Source organism: Mustela lutreola, chromosome 7 (assembly GCF_030435805.1).
Source record: "Mustela lutreola isolate mMusLut2 chromosome 7, mMusLut2.pri, whole genome shotgun sequence".
NCBI classification, from domain to species: Eukaryota; Metazoa; Chordata; class Mammalia; order Carnivora; family Mustelidae; genus Mustela; species Mustela lutreola.
In genome coordinates, this window is record NC_081296.1 from 60896314 (window position 1) to 60920278 (window position 23965).

Consider the following 23965-nt stretch of genomic DNA (forward strand, 5'->3'; position numbering starts at 1 on the left):
TCAAGCTGTGGAAATTGTGGATGTGATATTATTGCATAAAGTAGTGAAACTGCAAGTGGCAATCTTGTGGGGGATTCTCAGGGCAGCTCAGTTTATTAAAGGAAGTTGTGTATTGAGCCCAAGGTTTCCTTTGCTTTGGGTCTGACTGCAGCCACTATGGTTTAAAGGGTCTGTGTCTTAAAAGCTGCTGAAATTAGGGATAAAATAATTATGCTCTGTGGCTGAGACTTTCTTTTAAATTCAGATGTCAAAAAATAGAGACTAGTTAGATGTTGTTTAGAATTTCTCTTTATAGCTTCCAGCCTTCCTCCCAAGGTGGGACTAGTTTAAATGTCTGAGCAAACAGGGTTCAAAGGGTCCATCCCTGCAGCCTAGCTCCTGATCACAGCAGGAACTGCCTCAAAGTCAGGGTGGGGGAATGGAGAGGATTGACACTTTTTATTACATCTCCTGAGGTAGAAACTTACTGACATTCAATCATAATTCTTACTTAACTTGAGGCAAATTTAATGCTAATGTCCAATTTTAACTTTTCTTCTCTCTTCTGGGATATTTGTGGCTTAAGTCTTTCTTTAGGTCCTAACAGAAATACTAAGCCGTGAGCACTAGTGTTCTTTTAGGACAAAGAAGAATTCTTAGCGGGAATTTTCCAAGAATTTTATTTTCTTTTTCTTTGCTGCCAAATGGATAATTTAAATTCTGGCTAAAGGGCACCCAGATCATGATATTACTTGCTTAACAACCATAATCTGTTAACCATTTTTTTCTGAAGGGAAGATATATAATCCTTATGTTGAGATGCTAGAAGTCTCTTGAGGGTCTCCCATAATGGATTCATGATCTCTCTCTAAAGTTTTAGGAAATGTAGTGTTTTGTAGCTTTGACATGCAGACTTTTAAGACAGACTTAGATTCAAATACAGTTTTGTGACTTGATAGCTTTGTGATTTTGGACAAGCTACTTAACCTCTTTGAGCTTATATGGTTCTCACAGGTAAAATGGGAAAATTACTAGTGCTCATCTCAGCCTAGGGCCTAGCACTGATTAAGAACTGATTAAGATGTCGGCCAACATCCACTTCCTCCTCCTGTTCCCATTCTTCCTCTTCCTCCTTGTCAATCAGGTATGAATCCACCAATTTTATTAGCACACCTCTGTCTTTAACTTTTATGGGTTTTGACAGTCCCCAAATTGTTTATCTTCCTGCCATGTCATTGGTCAGCTAAGGAAAAGGAGTGTGCCAGACAACAGTGGTGATCCCAGCTAGCTGTGCTGGAATAGACATGAACACCGGATTGAAACACAGGGCTGAGCTACTCTATCCTTTTCTTGGGAGAGCCTTGTTCAAGCATCACTGTATTTGGAGTTACTAGTACTGTGCAAAAAACATCTCAAGATGACTAAATTTTATGGCAGATTTTATGAACTGACCTCAATTAAGATGAGTAGGGCCTTCTTTAATCCCCACGGTAAATGTGAGTTTGTGAATATCTTACACCAATGTGGTCTCCCCCAACAAGAAGAGCCAAGCAAAGAGGAAGCAGTACAGAACCATTGCCTAAAAATTATAGTCTCATGTAGGATCCTGAATATTTAATCAGATGTAGAAATCTTCTTAAAATCGTATTTAAGTGAGAGACCTTTACCAAGGTATGACTTTGAGCCCACACGCTTTACTCTGTATAGTACTACATGCATGTAAATTTCTATCCAACTATAGTTGTTGCTATGATATTTTTTTCTTTAGTTTTCTTCTTTATTTAAACAATTACTCAGCTATAGTGAGGTAGTAGAAAGAGCACTGAACTGTGAGTCAGAAACCTGGGTTTGAGTCCTACTTATACTGCTCCCTAGTTATGGGATCAGGGACAAGTCACTTTAAACTTTCCAGTCTCCTTTAGCCTTCCTGTGTGTGCTCTGACAATGACAGCATCTGTCACATCTGCTTCACAGAGTGATTGTAGGGCTCAGATAGAAATGCAGTTAATTAATGTGTAGTGTATTATTAGTTATTATTAGTGTATTATTAGTTTCAGAGATAGAGCTCAGTGATTTATCAGTCCACACAACTTGTCTTATGAAAGTTTTGTACATATGTCACATTATTATGATGTATGAAAATATTTAGGCCAGTTTATAAAAATGAAAACACACAATATGAGACAGTGGGTTTTCTTTCAACATCAGGGCTGCAGGGGAAATGAGAGAGATGGCAGAGTAGCTTTATTTCTGAGTCCCTGAGTTTTTCCCTTCCTTCTTGAGGGCTATGCTCTGTGGCAGACATTGGTTGTTGATTGATTGACTGCTTGAGACTCTCCTTTTTTCATTGCATATTTTAGCCACCTTTGTCGAAGATTTTGAAGATTTCTGGGCTTTCTATTTCTGGGCTTTCTATTCTGTTCCCTTGATCTATGTGTCTATTTTTGTGCCAGTCCCATGCTGTTTTGATTACTACAGCTTTGTAATGTAACTTGAAGTCTGAAATTGTGATGCATCTTTTTTGATGGTGGTGGTGTTTTTTTTTTTTCTTTTTCAAGATTGCTTTGTCTATTTGGGGTCTTTTATGGTACCATACAAATTTTAGGATTGTTTGTTCTACTTCTGTGAAAAAATGCTGTTGGTATTTTGATAGGCATTGCATTAAATGTGTAGATTGCTTGGGAGAGTAGAGACGTTTTAAAAATATTTGTTCTTCCAGCCCTTGAACATGGACTGTCTTTCCATTTCTTTGCGTCTTCTTCAGTTTCTTTCATCAGTGTTTTATAGTTTTCAGAACACATGTCTTTTATGTCTTTGGTTAAGTTTATTCCTAGGTATCTTACTATTTCTGATGTAATTGTAAATGGAATTGTTTCCTTAATTTCTTTTCCAGCTGCTTCGTTCTTGGTGTATAGAAATACAACACATTTCTGTACATTGATTTTGTATCCTGTGACTTTACTGGATTTGTTGATCAGTTCTAGCAGTTTTTTGGAGTCTTTTGGGTTTTCTCTATCTAGTATCATGCCATCTTCAGACAGTAAAAGTTTTGCTTCTTCCTTACCAATTTGGATGCCTTTTATTTCTTTTTGTTACCTGATAGCTATGGCTAGGACTTCCAGTGCTATGTTAAAGAGAAGTGGTGAGAGTGGCCATCCTTGCCTTATTCTTGACCTTAGAGTTTCCCAATTGAGGATGTTAGTGATGGGATTTTCATATGTGACCTTTATTATGTTGAGGCATGTTCCTGCTACACCTATTTCAAAGAGAGTTTTTATTGTGAATGGACATTGTGCTTTGTCAAATGCTTTTTCGGCATCAATTGAAATGATCATGTTGTTCTTGTCTTTTCTTTACTGATGTGATGTATCATGTTGATTGATTTGTGAATATGGAACCACCCTGGCAACCCAGGAATAAATCCCACTTGATCATGGTAAATGATTTTTTTATGTGTTTTTTAATTTGGTTTACTTGTGTTTTGTTGAAAATTTTTGCATTTGTGTTCATCAGGGATATTGGCCTATTGTTCTCTTTTTTATTGATGTCTTTATCTGGTTTTGGTACCAGGGTAATGCTGGCTTTATAGAATGAATTTGGAATTTTTCCTTCCTCTTCTATTTTTTGGAGTAGTTTGAGAAGAATAGGTATTAATTCTTCTTTAATTTTTTTTTTTCAGCCTAACAGTATTCATTATTTTTTCACCACACCCAGTGCTCCATGCAATCCGTGCCCTCTATAATACCCACCACCTGGTACCCCAACCTCCCACCCCCACCGCCACTTCAAACCCCTCAGATTGTTTTTCAGAGTCCATAGTCTTCTTTAAATGTTTGGTAGGATTTACCTGTGAAGCTTTCTGGTCCTGGACTTTCATTGGGAGTTTTTTGGTTACTAATTCAATTTCCTTGCTGGTAATCAGTCTGTTCAAATTTTCTATTTCTTTCTGCTCCAGTTTTGATAGGTTATATGTTTCTAGGAATTTATCCATTTCTTCTAAGTTGTCCAATTTGTCATTTGTATTTCTGTGTTGTTTGCTATTTTTCCCTCTTTCATTTATGATTTTGTTAGCATCCCTTCTCTCTCTCTCTCTCTCTCTCCTTTGTTGAGTCTAGCTAGAGGTTTATCAGTTTTGTTGATGTTTTTAAAGAATCAGCTCCTGGCTTCATTGATCTTTTCTGTTGTTTTTTAGTTTCTATATCACTTATTTCTGCTCTAATCTTTAGTACTTCCTTCTTTCTGCTAGTTTGGATTTTATTTGTTGTTTTTCTAGCTCCTTTAAGTATAAGGTTAGGTTGTTTATTTGTGATTTTTTCTTGCTCCTCAGGGTAAGCCTGGCTGGCTATAAACATCCCTTTTAGAGCCACTTTTGCTTCATCCCAAAGATTTGGGGCCATTGTGTTTTGATTTTTCATTTCTCTCCATGTAATTCTTGACTTCTTCTTTGATTTCTTGGTTGACCTATTCATTGAGCAGCATGTTATTTAACCTCCATGTACTTGTGCTCTTTGCAGATTTTTTTCTTTGTGGTCGATTTCTAATTTCATAGTGTCTTGGTCAGAAAAGATACATGGTATGACTTTGATCTTTTTGATTTTGTTGAGAATTGTTTTGTGGCTTAATATGTGATCTATTCTGGAGAATGTGTATGTGGCTGACCTTTAAACAAGAGTGCCCTCAAAGCACACTGCCTGAGTCTTTACACCTCTATAAAATGGGGCAGACATGGTCCATTGAATAAAAAAGCCTATTTTAATCCCTTATTCATTCTAATTGAGAAGTTATTGTTCAAAAGCAGCTTCCTTAATTTGGAAATACAGATTAGTATATGCAATGATCCTCATGTAAAGTTCTCAGAAAAACAAACTCTACAGAATGGGTTTGTATATTTAAAAAGATACTCCTAATTTTAAAAAAGGGCTCTATCTTTGTTTTACAAAGAATGTACCAATCCCACTTTTGCGATATATTGTGCAGTCAAACATTGGCCATTGGACCTTGAGCATTCAGTGAGTAAGAATTTCATATGTTCAGATTCTTTTTTAAATCATGGGGAAGGGGTTTATTTTCTCAGTACACTCACCTATCTCCCACAGATGATGACATAAACCAGATAGCAACAAGAGCCAGAGATGTTTTGAAGATCTCAATATCTTATATTCTCATGAAGATCACACAGACAGCTGATATTTATTTATCTTTATGTCTGAAGCTTTGAAGAGGTACAGGAGAGGTGAAGAAAGGATTCTCTTAGTGTTTGGGAGAATCTTACTCACACCTTATAGCATAATTAGGTATCCGAGTGGGTTGGTTTATGGTTTATGGTTTATAAACACAAAAAGAAGCCTTTTTTTTTTTTTTTTTTGACAGAGATCACAAGCAGGCAGAGAGGCAGGCAGAGAGAGAGAGAGAGAGAGGAGGAAGCAGGCTTCTGCTAAGCAGAGAGCCTGATTTGGGGCTCCATCCCAGGACCCTGGGATCACGAAGAAGCCCTTTTTCTTATTCTTTGAGAACCATCTCTGGCTATGGATAAAAATTTATTGACCAAAGATAATTCTATTTGGCTTCTATATTATTTTCATAGGGATTTGCCAGCATGTTATAATAATGCCTAGCTCAGAGTATTGGTGGTGTCATAGTCAAATCAGAGTTTCAAAGCTAGAGATTTTGCTTTTGCAGTATAGACTGATTTAGTACTTTCTTATGACATTGTAAGAATGCAGAGAAAATCATAAAATTATAGAATTTTATGAGGAAAACAAAAATCACTGAGGTAATATGTACTCTTTCAATTTCACTGCTTTCTATCTCATAATCATCTTCTCCCTTTTATTTAGCCCCAGTCTTTAAGGATGAAACAACCTCCTTCTTGTCAAGGCTTACTCTTCCTATGTGTCCTCCACTGGAAAAAAACAAAAACAAAGTAAAAGTAGCAAGAAAGACAATACTCAATACCTGCATGGGCTATTCTTCTTATTTTCTTCTCTTATCCATCAGACTCTCTCTTTTGCTCTTTGTAATATAATTTGGTTTCTTCTTACTCTAGTAAAATCACTATCTAAAACTCTGCCTATAATTTCCCCTTCTAATTTGTTTCTTTTTCAAACCTCTAGACAGAATTTGATGTTTACCAGAGCTCCAAATTCTTGACTCTCTGTCTGATCTCTTTCTACTCAGTTCTATTCTAACATTATGACTAAGCTCCTCTCCCTTAAATTTAGTATGGAACAAAAAACTCTGATCAAAACCTATCCATGGCTTCTCATTTGTTTATGAAGTTAGCATTAATTTCCCACCAGTCTGTATTCAAATCTTTTTACAGTGTGCTATCACTCTTTCTTGACTTATTTCTTCTAACATTTGTCTAAAAAAAAAAAAAAAAAAAGACAAAGAGAGTACTTCTTTCCTTTGTACATGTTATCAAATTTCATGGTCTCCTGTGATGTCCTCCTCCCAGAATTCTCTTTTTAAAAATCACATCTGTCGGGCGCCTGGGTGGCTCAGTGGGTAAAGCCGCTGCCTTCGCCTCAGGTCGTGATCTCAGGGTCCTGGGATCAAGTCCCGCATTGGGCTCTCTGCTCAGCAGGGAGCCTGCTTCCTCCTCTGTCTCTGCCTGCCTCTCTGCCTACTTGTGATCTCTCTCTGTCAAATAAATAAATAAATAATCTTAAAAAAAATCACATCTGTCAAAATCCTATCCTTTAGTATGGAGTTATTCCAAATGTTTTCTTCTTTTTGAAGGATTTTCTGATTTGACAAACATCATGTGTCTTTCCTTTCTTTAACCTCCTCTAATCTATTCTTTGATGTCTCCTTGAATGAGTCTCTTTCTGCTTTGCATTGCAATAAGTTAAGGATTGCTTCTATTCTACTTTTACAGTGTGTAGATTCTTTGGGGAAAAAATACCTCGGAAGGAAAAGAGCTAGAAAGCTATTGCAGACCTACCTTTATTTTTGTATCTTCTACTTGAACATCAGCAATACTACATTCCATCCAAGAATGGGAAGGAAGGAGAGACGCAGACACTAACTTTTCCAAAATCACACACAAGTGGCAGAATTCAAAGCTACCAGGCCTGGATAAGCAATGGGAGGAAGTCACAACTGGTACTCAGAGAATGTAGCTACACCTGGAAGAAGGCTACCCAAAAGGAGGCATGGTCTTCATTAGAGGACATACCTACTACAAAACCACACCTAGGAGGGAGGGAGCCAGGGAATAAATATAAACCTTCTTCCATTCTGCTCTCGCATCTCTGCTACTAATTCCCTATGTCTAAACCCAGTAGAAGGCAGAGCACCAAGGAGCTTATTCAGCTTATTCCTGGTGTTTAGAGAAGTATGTAGAGGGGAGAACCTGAATCTGAATGGACAGTTTCTAACTTAATAATGGAACTTACAGATAAACTGTCTTATCAGTATTGGGCTCAGATGGAGTCACACAGCATTACTCTGCCAATCGCTAAGCAAATAAAGCTTTGCCTTGGTCTTTTAGGGCCAGAATCAATTAAGAAATGGACAGTAAGCAGACAGCGTGACTGCTGCTAATTCTTGGATCTTATTTTAGGCATTGGTGAAATATGCCATGAGCATTGACTAGCATCTACTAAAAAGGCAATAATATTCTATCATGATGAGGTACAACAGATATTTCCATTTTGGGTGGAGTGAAATCATGTACTTGTTTATTGGAAAAAGAGTCAAGGAGAAATCAGCACAGTAGTGTTGTCTTGGAGAGACAGCCTGGAGTTGGCCAGAGGAGAGACTCCCTTTCCAGAGGAAAGACGAAGACTCCCTAAGAAACAAAGTGGTTTTACACTGAGCATAACCAGAGAAGGTTACTTTGCAGGCCAAATTAAGGTGTATAATTTAGTGTGTGGAGCCTGCAGAGCTGCTGTATTTTAGTTAAAGCAGAATGAGGCAATGCTGCTTGAAATAGTCCTATGAACTCAGCATGGATTATAGTACTGGTGTATTTAACCCCACTCCATTTTGATTTCCTTGTTATTTTGCCTTTTTTCTCCCAAGACTTATAGTGTTTTTCCTCTGGTTTTTCAGATGGAAACTGTGTGTTATGATTCAACAGTGGATTTTGACTTGCTCACGGCTTGTTGCAGAGAAGTGTTTTCCCTGCTCAGAGGCCTGCCTTTGACATAGTGCCCACTGGAGTGCTGAGGTTGAATTTCCTTTACTCAGAGCATATGCTTTTCTTCAAGGAGGAGGAGTTTTGTAGTTCTTTGTCTAGCTAGTAGGTGTCACCAAGTAATATTTTGAGGTAATGAATTAGAAACTTAGAGACTAAATTTCTCATTTCACAAAGGAAAGAAGAAAACACATGAGGGACACTTATCTAGACACTGGCAGGGATGCTAGGCTGATAGCTGAATCCTGAGAGTCTTTGGTTGAGAGAGATTGGGAAAAAGTGTGAATAGTTCTATCCTCCAGAAACAGCTCTGTAACTATTCATTGATGATAGTGGAGGATGTACATAACAAGTTTGATGTCAAGCTATGGAAGAGAATGGGGTATTTGGAAGAGATTTGTTCATGTTCTTTGTCTTAAGTTATTTGGACTTTGGATGTTCAAATTTATAGCAAAGCTAATTCTGAAGCTCATCCTGAGACCAGAAAATATGAAATAATTTTTTTCTTCCATACATTTCCTCTAATTTCCTTTAGATGCTAAATTTAGGCAAAGAAAATTATCTTTGTGCCACTGATAAGTCAGTACCTGTGCTCTTGTTCATTCAGAGGAGGAAATTTGTTGTTTTCAAGCAACTCCACTTTAAAACAATTCACTTTTCAATCCCTATATTTCATTGCAGATAATGCCTTTTGTTTGAACTTTTTGTTAAATGATAAGGCCTACAGAGAGAGACACTAGGAATATCTTCCCTACTTGCTTACATGATCATTAGAAACTCAGAAATTATGAACACATGACATGAAGAAACCATTCACACCTGGATTTGGACCTCCCAAATGTGGAAGAAGAGTATTTTATCTTGAAAGCAAAGTAAAACTCTGCAATATTTTTTTTAAATTTTAGAATTACAAGAATGGGATATTTTTCTTTTATAATTAGTAGGGACTTATTTTTGCCTCCTTGTATCCTGCCACAAACTACATGGCCAACGTTGAGATCTACAACTCCAAGGTTATTCCTTTTATCTTCTACAATCTTTCATTCGATCCCTAGTTGAAAGGTCTTCAACATCATACGATACCATGGTTATCACTTTCGCTATTTTTATACATTCCTCTGCAAAAGAAAGTGTATCAATAGAGAGAAAATGCAACAGGTATTTAAGAAAAGTTGATGGATGAGGCTAGAGCTAAGAATTTTAAGATATAACTGGGTGTGTGACTCCTGTTATTGTCACCGGAGGAAGAAAGACTTGGTTATATTACGGAAGCCCTCTGATTTAATCTAACACTAGTTTCTGAGACATGGGTTCTTGTCTCATTTGAGCAGTGCTGATTGAAGGATGTTAGGGCTAGGATTTACAGACCTATACTAAAAGCATACTAAGAAGTTAGACCACTGAATCCTAATGTCTTTAGCTACAAAATATGGAGAATTATCCTAATACACATTCTTTTTCAGTCTCGTTTAAAGCCTCTTTTCCCTCCATTTATCCCTTAAATACTTGTATTCTCAGTACTCTGTTCTACAACCTTTGAATTTTTTGGTCTGTGCATTCTTCTTGATTAACCTCATCCAAGTTAGTGACTTTAACTACCTAATAGACGTGTCTGACAATCTTTGTCTCTTAATTTTGTGTGTAGACCATTTATATTTAATGTAAGTATTGATATATTTAGCTTTGGATTTACTATTTTATTATTTATTTGTGTTTGTTGCCTCTATTTTTTGGTTCCTCTCTTTCATTTTCCCTTTCTTGTTTTCTTTTGAGTTATTTGAATTTTTAAAATTCTTCCATTTTAATATATCAATTGTATTTTTCACTATATCTCTTTTAGTGGTTGCTCTGGGGAGTAACTATGCATGCCTTACTCTTTACAGGGTAGGCAGAAATAAATTGCTATTATACTTTGCCAATAGAGGTCCCTTTCCCACCCCCTTAATGTTGTAGCTATCATGTATATTATATTTACATACATTGCAACCCCACCAAACAATGTTATTTTGTTTTGTTTTGTTTTAATTGTCAAACATCTTTTAAAGAACTCAAGAGAGGAATAATACTATGTTTACAGAGACATTACCATTTCTGTTGCTTTTTCTTCATTCTTGATGTTATAAGTTTATTTTTTTCATTTTCTCTGAAGAGCCTCCTTTAGCATATTTCTTTAGAGTAGGTCTGCAGGCAACTAATTCTCTATCTTCATCTGAGAATGACTTTATTTCACCATCATTTTTGAAGAATATTTTCACTGGATATAAAATTATGGGTTAACACATCTTTTCTCTTAACACTTTAAAATGGTATTCTACTTTCTCTTTCTCTGAGTACTCTGAGCTCTCCTGGCACTTGTGGGTTGACCAGCAGATGTATGTATTTTTTTTAAACCTTCATTTTTATCACCTTTTTCTGTCTTCCTCAAGAAGTTTCTATTACTAAGCTCTTCCTCCTTTCTGTCTTCTGCCACTCAAGATGTATTTTTATGTAAATTTTTTGTTATATAGAATGAGTATAAAATACCCGAGGAAAATAATTCACTAAGATCTCAGTGGTTAGTAAATGGTTATTGTGTTACCCTTCCTGGGGATTTTCTTTTAGGCATGGAAGTCTTGAAGACTGGGAATTGCTTTAACTTAAGAAATGAAATGTTGTAATACAGAATTCTAAGCTCCATGCTTGGTCTGTGGGGAGTGGAGATGTTAGCCATAAAGATATTCCTGGGGCTCCTCAAAACTTAAGAGAGAAACACAGCTACCCTCCCTGCTTATGTGACATTTCAGCTGCTTCATTGGTCAAGAAATGGGGAATCCACACAGGGCCAGCAATGACTTACAGGTGTTTACTTTTTCTCTGCCATTCTGGCCTTAAATAGGCAAGAAGTAGGGGAGAGAAAAACCCAAACAACCTTGACTAAGAGTTCTGAATTACTTATTTAAATTTCAAACTTAAAATTTTTCACTTTTAGCTCTTTTGACAAAATACATGACTTGTATTCAGAAAAGGTTCCAAATTGATGGCCCAATACTTTTGCCCAAGACTTCTTTAAGTTAAATAGAAAATTAATCTCAGAGCTTAGAAGGTGCTTTATGGAGAGTAAAAGAACTCCACTCATTTTTTTGGCACAGTAATATTTTAAAAAGGAGTTATTAAAATGACTATGTTTTCTAAGGATCCCAAAGTCCTCTTTCCTCTGGGAAATAAATATCCCCTTCTGGGAGGTTTATTAGCTGTGTTTAATAGGAAAATACAAACTGAAGTCTAAAGAAGTTGACAGACCTGCTCTAGGGTATAAGGTGAGTTCCCTTGTAGGGAAAGGAGCTTTCATCTTGGGGCACTCTGCCATCTCTCAGCTGTAAAAAAAAAGCTCTGGTCCAGTGGAGTAATGGGAGTTGGGAAGAGGTTGCAGTCAGCCTCTGGTTGGTGTGGGTTGATCTGGTTGAGATCAGCCAGAGAGGAAGGATAAATCATGGCTATGCTTTCATTTATGTTGGTGTGTGATTTACGCATTCAGTTAGATAAGCTGCTTTCTTTCCTTCTTCTTCTACCAGACAGTCTTGTTGCTGGAGATGACTGTCAGCTGCTTTCCCTGCCTAGCCACCATCACATGCCCCACCACCGGAGCCTGGGAAGCCTGACCACAGACCAGCATCTCCAAGGCATGAATAATTAGGTAGGCATAATGGAAGGCACTCACTGCACCCTCCAATTGCGTAAGCCCATTACTGAAGTCTGCTTCATCAGCTTCTATCTTCCAAGGGGGGAAGTCAGAGGATTTTCATACAAGGGCACTGTAACTCTAGACAGAGCCAATAAAGGGTTTCATAACTGCTACCAAGTCAGGGAGGGGTCAAACGTCATCAGCCTCAGCCTGCAGCCAAATGAACATCCAGGCGACATATTTTTCAAGCAAACTCCCACAAAAGACATTTTAACTGAGCTGTACAAACTTACAGCTGAGAGGAAGAGACTTCTGGCCAATCTGCTTAGCTCAGACCACATCCTGGGGATTACGATGGGGAACCAGGAGGGGAAGCTGCTGGAGCTGTCCGTGAGCCTGGCCCCTGAGGACGACTCTTTCCAGAGTGTTGGTGACTGGCCGGGGGAGCCCCCTGTGGGCTGTCTCAGTAAGAGGAGTGCCCATGGGAACCGCAAGCCACGGAGGTTTGGTGGAAGGAGAGGAAGCTTTGAGGGGCTTCCACAGAAGAGGACGAGAAGGAAAGGGCGTGGGGGCCGGCAGTCGGCTCTTCAGATGGGGAAGGACCAGATCTGTTCCAGCAAATCTCTTCCTCTTTCTCGAACAAGGCCTAATCTTTGGCTTCTAGAGGAGAGAGGCAGCTCGCTCCCAAGAGTGGCATTTACTTCCTCCCCACAGTGGAGACAGAGCTGCCCCCCAGAGATCTCCAGGACACTGGATCCCAGCCGTGGCTTTGGGAACTTCAGGAAGGCTTCTCAGGACACGGGTCTTGGACGCGGAAGGCTGCCCCCTGACTGCAGCTCCACAGAGCCAGGAGACGATGGTGCTGGAAAGCCGGAGAGGGGCCCTCTCCGGCTGCCGCACCAGCAGACAGCTTGGTCTGAAAGTCGTGAGGACTCTGAGAAGCATCCAGAGGCCAAGAGGGGCCAGAAGGAGAAGTCTACGGAGCATACATGCAGGAAGAAGCCCATTTCCAAAGTGGTGGCCAAGGTCCAGGATCTGTCTACTCAGGTGCAAAGAGTAGTTAGAACGGGCCCTGAGAGTGAGGAAAGCGTTGCCGTTTGCCCAGCGGCCCAAGCTGAGTTTATACCCAGAGCAGACTGGCTCACCCTCCCAGAAGCCGAGGCTGGGACTCCTAGTTCCAGGTGGCAGGGCCAGGAGCAGCTGGGCGACAGGCTGTGGCAGCTGTCGGACGGGGAATGCATTCCAGCCAGCGCCGAGGGGGCTGTGAACAAGGTCCTGCTGAAGGTGATACAGAGCGAGAAGTTAGATGAAGCCACTGAGGGGAAAAGGCTGGGCTTCCCCCCAAGCACACCAGGCACCCACACCGTCCCAGAAGCCAGAGGCAAGCGGAAGGCTGGGCTGCCTCTGAGGGATCACCAAAGCTCTTTTCTGGATTTGCCCCACCACGGCAGCCCTGACTGGCCACAGCCTGGAGGCCATGAGAAGAAGCCGTCCCCCTCAGCCCCGGCCTCGCTCAGCATGCTACTGAATAATTCATCCTCCCAGTCCAGCACGCACAGACGGATGGCACCTGTTCCCTCGCCTCTCTCTCCAAGGCTCCCCGGCCCTGAGCAGCATCACGGGGTCCTGCAACTCCCTCCACTGCCTGGTGAGTGGGACGTGGCTCCTGATGACTCTGCCGGCCGAAAGAGCAGTGCTTTCTCTGGGTCCTCCTCTGCTGACACCTTGGAGCCACCGTCCTCTGCAAAGGTCACGGAGACCAAAGGAGCCAGCTCGACCTTCCTCAGAGCAGGCCACCCACGGTTGGTGTCTGGGGAATCTCTGGAGAAGAGCCTGGGGCCTGGGAAGACCGCGGCTCGGCCCCAGTACCAGTCGCCTCCAGGTAAGTCCCTGCGTAAGCTACTTCACATCTGTTCCGGGGCAGCTCACAGACAGTCATCTGCTTGCGCTGGGCAGAGACTCGCCACTGAGCAGTGAACCCAAACTCCTGGGCCTGTTCGTTCGTTCACGCTGTGGCAAGAAAACTGGGAGTGGTATGGGGGGAGTGTGGCCGTGGTGAGGCTGGTGCTGACTCCCAGGCTCCGGGGTGTAGTTGCTTCCAGAAGCAATACTTTGTGAATGTCTTTTACAAATATTTTACTTCGGTGTACTCTAAAGCTGCCTCCGTGGTTGCTTAACGGAGGACTCTCAAAGGAAACAGGAATGAGCAGAAAGAAGTAGCAACTTGTCTCTGCCTTAGATGCTGTCGTTGGATAACTGGCCCCTTGACCTAAATTCTGCTGTTCATGCTGCCGGAGTAGCTCTTGGTTGGGGTTCTCTAAGCAAAAGAGCAAAAGCCTCATGTGTCTTTGCTCATCTGTCTGTTGTAAGAGGTTTTTCATTTTGGTTTTTTTAATAATCACTTTTCCAAGTGTCATTACTTTACAGTAAGAACTTTCCTTTTTTTTTTTTTACTAGAAGAGGGATGAATTCACTTGAAGAATCTCGGTTCAAGTTTTCTTTCTTTCTCTTTTTGGACTCTTTATTTCCTAGACAAGCATGAAGTAACGTTTATTCTGTTTTTATTTATGGTCTATTTTACTGTTACTGTTTTACTTATGGGTGCTCCAGAGTTGATTTGGCTTATGTGTTTAAAATGATATAAAATTTTACATGAGAACAATTTGGGGGGTCCTATAAGCAGGTTCAGTAAGAGCCAGAAAGGCAGTGTCTAAAAGGTACCCCTCTGGTATTCCTTACGTTTTCCAGGCCGATGTGGCCAGGGGCTCAAGGTTTCGTACGCTGCTGTGCAGGCAATCTGTTCTTTTCTGGGATAACTCCCACAGCATGTGGTCAACGCTTTATCTAGGGAATGGGTCGTAATATGATATATGGTCTCCTAAAGGTTAGAGAAGACATCACACACAATTTCTGTGATAAAAAATCTCTATCTAGGAAAGAGGAATTTCAACAGCTTTCTATTCATTTAGACTCTTGACATTTTCAGAATTTCTCTACATCATTGATCCAGGCATGGTTCTTTAAAAATGTCGTAAATACTTTTGATCTTATTTTTGCAATATAGACCTTAGTTTGAGGAGAATTGCTGCTTTCATCACATAACCCATTTGCTTCACCAGGAAAGTCAGAGACTTAAAGATTTTGTGTCATGTGTTAGAGAACCCTAGTGATGAAAATTCTCTCTATGGGTGCTGCTGGAGCCATTGAAATTCTTCAAAAGGGAGGTCTGTGCAGCTATAAGACAAGAGACTTCTAGAAGTTCAGGCATGGACTAGCTCCTTCAACTCTAAAGTTTCTTTTTTAGAAACCACACCAATTTCTGGGATTGTGTGTGTCTCTTACTCAGAAACTGGGCATTAAATACATTGAGCTTCCGTAAGTCTTATTTTTTCCTAATTTAGAACTATCTTTTTATTTTGTTGCCCTTTTTCTATATAAAAAATATTTTAAAAGCTCCATTGTATCTGGGTCAAGGCAGGCACACAGAGGACATTCAGTTTCTATGGTGACTGACTATGAGCCCACTGAGTGATAAGTTCAGTGGGCGGTCACACTCTCCCTTGAACTCAGGACACAATTGCTCAGAACCATTTCCCTTCCTTTGGCCCCAGCCCTCCGTATCACTTTCAGGAGCCAGTGCTCAGAATCACGACCGTGTGCTTCTAACCTGATAAAAGAAGGACTTGGAAAGAAGGAGAAAAGGAGTGGGAGAGAATTTTTCTTCTGGTGTGGGTGACTTCTCTTTTGCTGAGACCTTCCTCCAGGACATCCAAACATTGTCTCTTGTCACTGTCCCTCTGAAAAGCATGAAGGGAGGGTGTTCTTCAAATAGTGGGTCTTGATTTATATCCTGTGTTCCTGAGTTCTTCTCCCCACTTATTCCCCTTCTCCATAGTCTGAGTTCTCTTCATATTCTGGATCCTTCAGTGACTTCCTGCCACTGGTGGGTCCATATGTATGGGAGAATTTTCCTGCTGCTAATTGCCTGTCTTTCCCTTCAGTTCCCTTCTCACCCCTGTCCAGCAGAGGCCCCAGAGAGTGTCCAGCAGCCCTGATGGCGGGTGGAGGGGATATAGGGGCATAATTCATTGACTATCACTGTACAGTGGCCCTTTATCTGGATCCAACTCCCACCTGTCTCTGATGTTAGCTATTAACCAGGTTGAGTTTATGGTCTGTGGACATTTATTTCCTGTGGAAATAACACCGAGGTATTTTATTGAAGTGATGTGATTAAGATTATTGAAAGCTCTCATTAACTGCTCAAGTAAGAGATTAAGTCTGGCAAAAGTAATCAGATCTGTTTCCAGTTGGAAGACTCTTGAGTGTTATGGGCATGTAGTAATTCCCAGGAAAGAGTGAAATCCCCTTCTCCTTCTCACAGGAGTTAAGGCCCATATGACTATCCACACAGGAAATAGCATAAAGGCAGCACAGAGGCTATTGGTCCACCTCCTGCTGGCTTTGGCATTTTCTTAATTCCTTATTTGAGTCTTCATTCTAAGGATTACACACAGGAATTTCTTGTCTGGTGGTGATATAATCAAGTAGAGAATATGCTAACAGGGAATGGTGGCCAGATTTATCATCTCATGCCCATGCCCTACCCCCAGCACACACTACCTTCTCCCACCCTCTCCCTCTGGAATTGGTTTTATAATATTTTATTTTGGAATGGAAACTACTGTAGAATGTTCCTAAGCCTTTGTAGAATGTGGTATTTTCTCAGCCCAAAGGACTCTAGTGGTGCTAAGCTGTCCTGAGGGCTGAGATTCTTTCCTGTTCTGATGGCTTTCTTGTTACCTTTGATCTGAAATAGACCCTCTTAATGCCAGAAGAATCACATGGAATTTGACTCACCACACTTAGGAAAATGCCCCGCGTTTCTGTGCTCTCCTCAGCAATCCCATGATCTTTGTCCTCTGTTTGAAGCCACAGAGGCTGTGGTGGAAGCAGATGCCCTGGGCATAGTGCTTCTTGATATTTTGAGTCACTTGATCAGTTGGAAGGGCCATCAAAAGATGTAGTTCATGTCAACTGATTAAGAGATGAGATGCACACTTTGAATAGATTTTTTAATATCTAATGCAACGGTCAAAACTTTTATTTCTCTAAGCATGTATTACAGAGAGTGGATAGAAATTCTTCCCACAATAATACTGAGGTTTGCTACAAGCCCCATAAAAATTTAAAGAAGCTTCATAACATTAATGTAGCCATTTAAGATCACTACAGAAAGTACATAGTACATAGAAAGTTCTCTGTAATTCATGTTAAGAGAGAAAATAAGGTTCAGCAATTGCCTAAACCATATCATATCTATATAAAACAAATGTGAGAATTAAATTAAGGAATACGTTGCTATATACTTGGAAAAAAGTAAGAGGGTGGCAGTTGAAACTATATGGAACTTTGACCTAGCAACCCTACTTTTTGGAATTTAGTTTACAAAAATAGATGCAGTAATAAACATATGCAGAAGGGTGTTTACTCTAGCGTTGTTCATAGTGACAAAAGTGGCTGAGAAAATTTGAAGGTCCATCAGTAGAGAAATGATTAAATAAGTTATGGTACATTTCTACTATATAATACCATGAGGCAGTTCAAAGTATTGAACTAAGTCTGTACCTAGCAAGTGGCAAGATGATGTATAGCATTCTTGAAGTTTTTGCAAGACAGGTATCACTCCTCTTCATATATGAGTGTATGTCTGTTTGGTATGGGCTTAAATATCATGGAGACAGGGGTAGAAAAAGACTAACCAGCCTGTTCACATTCCTTACCTGCATGCAATGCAAGGTGAAGATGGGGCACAAGGTGAAGGGGAAGAATCCAGAAGCATTAGGGAGGAGCACTAACTTCTTCCCTATATATTTTTGTAGTATGTCACTGGTCACAGTATATGTGTCACTTTTATGATTTTTAAGAGTGATTTAACTACCTTTTTAAAATGGTTATCCCTTGCTTATTGAAGTGTAGTTGACATAAATGTTATATTAGTTTCAGGTGTATAACATAGTGATTCAAGAATTCAAGACATTATGCACTACTTGCCAGGATAAGTATAGTTACCGTCTGCTGCCCTACAACATTATTACAGTATTATTGACTGTATCCTCTATGTGGTACTTTTTATCCCCATGCTTATTTATGTTATCACTGGAAGTTTGTGTGTCTTTTTTTAAAAAATATTTTTTCACTTTTTTAAAAGGTTTTATTTATTTATTTGACAGAGAGAGATCACAAGTAGGCAGAGAGGCAGGCAGAGAGAGAGGGAGAAGCAGGCTACCTGCTGAGCAGAGAGCCCGTTGCGGGGCTCGATCTCAGGACCCTGGGATCATGACCTGAGCCGAAGGCAGAGACTTAACCCACTGAGCCACCCAGGTACCCAAGTTTGTGTGTCTTAATCCCCTTCACCTATTTCATCCATATCCCTACCTCCTTTTTTTTTTTTTTTTAAGATTTTATTTTGTTTATTTGTCAGAGAGAGAGAGAGAGTGTGTGTGTGCACAAGCAGGTAGAGTGGCCAGCAGAGGCAAAGAGAGAAGCAGGCTCCCCGCCAGCAAGGAGCCTGATGTGGGACTCAATCCCAGGACCTAGGATCATGACCTGAGCCGAAGGCAGCAGTTTAACCCACTGAGCCACCCAGGCGTCCCTCATCCATATCCCTACCTCCTTTTAATGAGTGATTAAATGACTTTTTAAGTAAAAAAACAAATGAACCTAGAACAGTTAGTGTGTGTGGTGGGATTACAGCTAAACTGCCCTTCCCTATGTTTTTCCCCATGTCCTTTAATGGGGTGAGAAGCTCCACTCTGAGACTGCACTGTTATTCGGGCAAATGCGTTTGCTAGAGAGCTGGGAAAGCAGAGCCCGTGGAGAACTAGTCAGACAGTGAGGACTAGATGGGAGCATTATCCAGAAACCAAGAGAAGAAGGAGCTTTATAAAGGCAAGATAGACAAGGTCCTCACAGGAAATGGACACCCCTTGGCCAGAAGGAATAAGAGAAGAGAAGCTGCGGTCACTGGAACCCAGACAGCGGAGCTTCACTGAGAGGGGCCACATGGCAGCAGCGGTGGCCTATGGCCAAGCTTGTTGGGCTGAAGATCCTGGCATCTCTCTCCTTTGATCTTCTGCCCAGAAACCTCTAACGGAACCCACCACAGGGCAGGGTGTAAGGGAGCCGGCAGATGTGGTCTTCAAGGTCAGCCTTCCAGGGCCAAGGGTAGGGTGGAAAAGGATGTAGAGTGGATCTGAAGGGGCATATGGAAGACAAGATGATGTAGATGGGGCAAGACCAAGAAATGTAGGAAGACAGAATGGTGTTTTAAATGAGCAACAAGGTAAAGAAGAATGTAGGGTGTCTGTTTTGCTACAGAACAGCGGTTATCTTGAAAATAAATGATAGTGGCGCCATTTCATTTCTTTGTCATGTGACCTGTAGGCCTTTAAATTTAAGTAGATTGACTGTCTCTTACTGTTGAAAGTTCAAAAATGGAGGCAGCAAAAGAAATGGAAGATCTTGTGACAGTTTTCTCTCCATGGACTGAGAAAAAATTAGCTTGTGTTTAAAAACAAAGCTCTCCTATTTAACTATGATTGCTATCACATTATGTTCAGTTGCTTTTTGTGAAAAACACAAAAAGGATTTTAAAATATCTTTCTCAATCACTGAAAAATAAGAATAGCTCATTAGCACATGAAATATGAGAGAGATTTTCTACCAATGGACAATTTGTATTTTAAAGTCAGTTTCCATGTAGAATAAATGACGGGTGTTTCTCTCAATCAAAATCTGGTTTTCAACAGATAATACATTTCCAAAGGTAGGACCATGACCAAAATCTGATGTTTTAAAATCCAGAGCCAGCTCTATGTATATGAATTTTTTTCCCAGATCAATATCCAGTTGTGCTTTGAGGATCACACCTTCTGTTGAACTGTTTTTCCCTTGCTTCTTTTCTATTCATGGGTTCAGGGCACAAGATTAAAAGCAAGGGTGCAATCTGCAATCCCAGGTCACGCACACCTGTCTAAAGTAATTTTAAAGATATATAGAAATGGCAAAATTAACACTGTGATTCCAAGTCATAGCCGCTGAAAAATCTCAAAGAGAAAACAATTTTTTAAATAATAGATACATAGTTTTTTACCTTCTACCTCATAGCATTACAGGTCAAGGCATAAAAAAATAAGCTTTTAATGTGGTAATTGTATCAAAGCATTTTATCAGATTGATAAAGCAAAGGAGTACTGATTTGGAAGGTATATGTTTTATTCTTCATGGACTCTTCTGGGAGAGGTTGCTTTTTGAAAACATTGGATACCCCCTGGGTCTACTTTCTTCCTCTTGATAGCTCTTGTCAGGCAAATGATTGCTACTGCCTATTTTATTTTATCTGCTTTCTGATCACTTACAAGGACAGTAGCTCCTGTTAGATAGTTCTTAAACACAAATCAACCCATATTACTTCGTACATTTTGGGGGCCTCCGGGCTGTGATATTAGGCCATACCATTCCCCCCTAGAGTTTTGCTCTGTGCCCAGGTACCTCAGCCCCCTGCCAGAGCATGTTATAGAGTTTCTGGACTCTTAAAAGAAGGCCCTACAAGTTTTTTCCACAGTCATGAATTGTTTGAGTACATTGAATCAGATGCTTTCTAGATGGTCCAGAGCCTTATAGGAAAGACCTTGAAACTAGGTTAGAATTAGGATTCAGACATGTATAGGATATAGAGGGAGTGTGGGGTCCTTAAAGGATATTGACCCACAGGGAAGAATGATGGACAGTGGAAGGAGAAGTGTCATGAGGGAATAAGTCTGGGCCAAAAGTCTGCTCACAGACATTTCCTCATCTTCCTACGAGTGACCCTAGACACTAGGGGGAAGGGGCTCTGGCATGAAGGGAAGGAGTAACTTTGTCATCAGAAGCCCAGGAGTCTTGCAGTATAGAGGAGCTGTTCAAGAGAGGAAGGAACTTTCTTTTTTTAATTTAAATTTAATTAGCCAACATGTAATATATCATTATCTTAGGATGTAGAGTTCAATAATTCATCAGTTGTATTTCACACCCAGAGCTCATCACATCATGTGCCTTCCTTAATGCCCATCACCCTGTTACCCCATCCTCCTACCCACCCTCCCTGCAGCAACCCTGTTTTTTTCCTGTAGTAAAGAGTCTTATGGTTTGTCTCCCTCTCTGATGACTTCCCATTCAGTTTTCTCTCTCTTCCCCTATGATCTTCTGTGCTATTTTTTTAAAGATTTTTTTAAGAAATTTATTTGACAGACAGAGATCACAAGCAGGCAGAGATGCAGGCAGAGAGAGGGGGAAGCAAGCTCCCCACTGAGCAGAAAGCCCAATGCGGAGTTCGATCCTAGGACCCAGGGATCATGACCTGAGCTGAAGGCAGAGACTTTAACCCGCTGAGCCACCCAGGCACCCCTGTGCTGTTTCTTATACTCCACATATGAGCAAAACTGTATGATAACTGTCTTTTCTGATTGACTTATGTTGCTCAGCATAATACCCTCCAGTTCCATTCACATCGATGTAAATGTGAATGGTAAGAGTTCATTCTTTCTAATGACTAATATTCCATTGTATGTATCTGCCACATCTTCTTTATCCATTCATCTGTCAACAGACATCTTGACTCTCCATAGTTTGGCTATTGGGGACATTGCTGCTATAAACATTGGGGTGCTTGTGGAGAAGCAGGAACTTTCTTACCAAGCCAGCTTCAGTAGTTGAGAATAGAGGTTGTTAGAAAACCAAGGGCAAAGAGCAGCAGAACAGAGGGTGTCAATGGCAGCCTGGCCCCTGAGCACGGAAACCTGGTGGGACCCCTGGAGGACAGAGCTGGGGAGGAAGGACCCGAGGAAAAAACTGGACTTCGTGCTAAGCAAGTGAGTGGGGGCTTTAGAATTTGAGATTCAGATTTCCGTGACTTACGTAACACAATTTCATCCATGAAAGACCGTAACTTGGATCATCTAGGTGTCACGTATTTTTCCTAAAACGTTATGATGTAGATTTTTTCCTTGTTTGTTTCAAATCCAAGTTAAGGTTTTGAGGTTGAATTTTGCATTTGGAGGGAGAACCCAAAAATAATCTTGTGGTTGATTAAAGCTGTAGGTTTCCAGGTTAGCCCCGAGGAATTGCAGAGGGAGCAAATAACGCGCCGCTGGAGCGTGAGCATGGCCTCCCTAGGATTCAGACACAAGTCTAGGCATGTCTGGATAATTAGATGGTTAGAGCTGTCAAGAGGTTTTTGCTTGAGTGCTCAGAGGATGGCCACAGGGCGGGGCTCCTCCCAAGGATTTGAGGCACATGGGAGGGCGGGGGAGGGACAATGCTGAAAATAGCGTAATGCATGGCCTCCAGATTCTCTGCTGACGCAACCCCCTGGACTCACACCTGGCTCATAGGGAGGAGGGAACTGCACCAAAAAAGCCTTGGGAAAATTTAAAGAGAAATTTTACTAAAATGTTCTGAATATATTGAAGGCAGGGTCTTCGTTAATAGAGTGTGACAGACTTGTGGATGAAGAGTCCCAACTCCAGGTGCTCTTGGAGCACGGGAACACAGGGAACATGCTGGAATGAACCAGATTTGACCTCGTCCTTAGGAGCAGTGGAGAAGCGGAAGACATAGGTAGTAGTGCCTTGGGAGGCCCCTCGGGCATGTTAGCTGCAGCAGCACTGGTTAATAATTCTAGCAGTGTCAAGAGCCACCTGAAGCCATCAGAAGAGAGGGGACAGCAGTGGTGGTGGGGAGGACTGCATGCCTGAGCACGCGTGATTCCTAGAATGATTAAGAGAAATTGTGTGGAGGGGAGGGGAGCCCCCAAATTGGTAGAGCTAGAGAAATACTGATTTTGCACCCTGTTGCTACTCCCCTGACTGCATTTACTAGAAGGAATAATATCAAACCATAGGGTTCTTTTGAGCATCAAATGAAATGATGTCGATGAAAATACTTCATAAAACATTAGAAAATAGTAGCTTATTACAGTTACACATCATTGGCTCAAAGAGTCAGAAATGATTTTTTTTTTTTTTAAGATTTTATTCATTTAAGAGAGATAGCTAAAGAGAGTACAACAAGCAGAGGGGAGAGGGAGAAGTGAGGCTTGATCCCAGGAACCAGGGATCATGACGGGAGCGGAAGGCAGATGCTTAACCAACTGAGCCACCCAGGCACCCCAGCAGAAATGATTTTAATAATCTACTCTTTTTGGTGTTTTCCAGTGATGAATGAGGCTACAAATAATAATTTACAGCTAGTTATCCTATGTAGATTTCTTGATTTGCTCGCAACTAGAGCTTCTACATTTGCTTGTGTTTTCAGTTGCTTCTGTTTTTTTTTTTTTTTTTTTTCAGTCTCTTCTGTTTAAGTCACTTACACCTTCAGTGGTCTCTACTGTTTTGAAGGTGTCACTAGATCGTACATGCTACCTTCAATGCACTCTCCACTGAGTGTAGATTACTACTGGTTCACCCCATAGTTTTTTAATTTAACCAGGGGAATTTTTAATTAATTAACAAAGAAATCAGAATTGTATTTCTAATACTAATGCCTTTCCAATATGAAATCATGAATTAAAGAATGATATAGCAAAAGAAAAGAAAAACAAAGGCCCCATTTCTTCCTACCACTTATTTCTGAACCACCTGACATCCTACAAAGCTTTTTTAGTTTCTACAGCTAAAAGTTATCGTCTTTTCTGATTTCCATACCCTTTTTTGTCCTTTTTGGATCTCTATTGTTGGGATTTTCTTATGTTAGTATGTATAATAATACTTTTAACTATTAAAATTTTTTAAAACCTTGTATTTTAATACATTTTATTCTATTTATATTTATATTTTATTAATAATTTCTCATTGTTTTGTATGTCAGTCTTGAGTTCCCATGAAGCTTTTAGATATAGAGCCCTATCTTACACTTTGGATGGATGATTTGCTATTTCTTGAGTAGTATGTCACAAAATAGTCAATATGTATTGGCCTAATTAGATTTTTGTGGTTGTTGACTTTATTAAAAACAGTCCTCCAATTTACAGGTGACAGGGCAGTAACCGGGAGTAACAGACTGGCCTAGGGTTAGTTAAACAGAATGGTATTAAACAGAATATCTCTTCAAATAGTATGCCATACAGCAGAGAGAAGTGGGTT

The 23965-nt window shown here is 40.5% G+C and overlaps 1 protein-coding gene across 5 annotated transcripts in view; it reads left to right on the plus strand.

The window, feature by feature from the left end:
* The window catches only part of FMN1 (formin 1), a 406869-nt gene that overhangs the window by 25523 nt on the left and 357381 nt on the right, over positions 1 to 23965 (plus strand). For all 5 annotated transcript variants that reach the window (XM_059181092.1, XM_059181089.1, XM_059181087.1 and 2 more), the window contains one exon: positions 11674 to 13665. In XM_059181092.1, coding sequence (XP_059037075.1) covers positions 11805 to 13665 — 1861 coding nt within the window. In that variant the 5' untranslated portion in view covers positions 11674 to 11804. The remainder of the gene's footprint in view (positions 1 to 11673; positions 13666 to 23965) is intronic.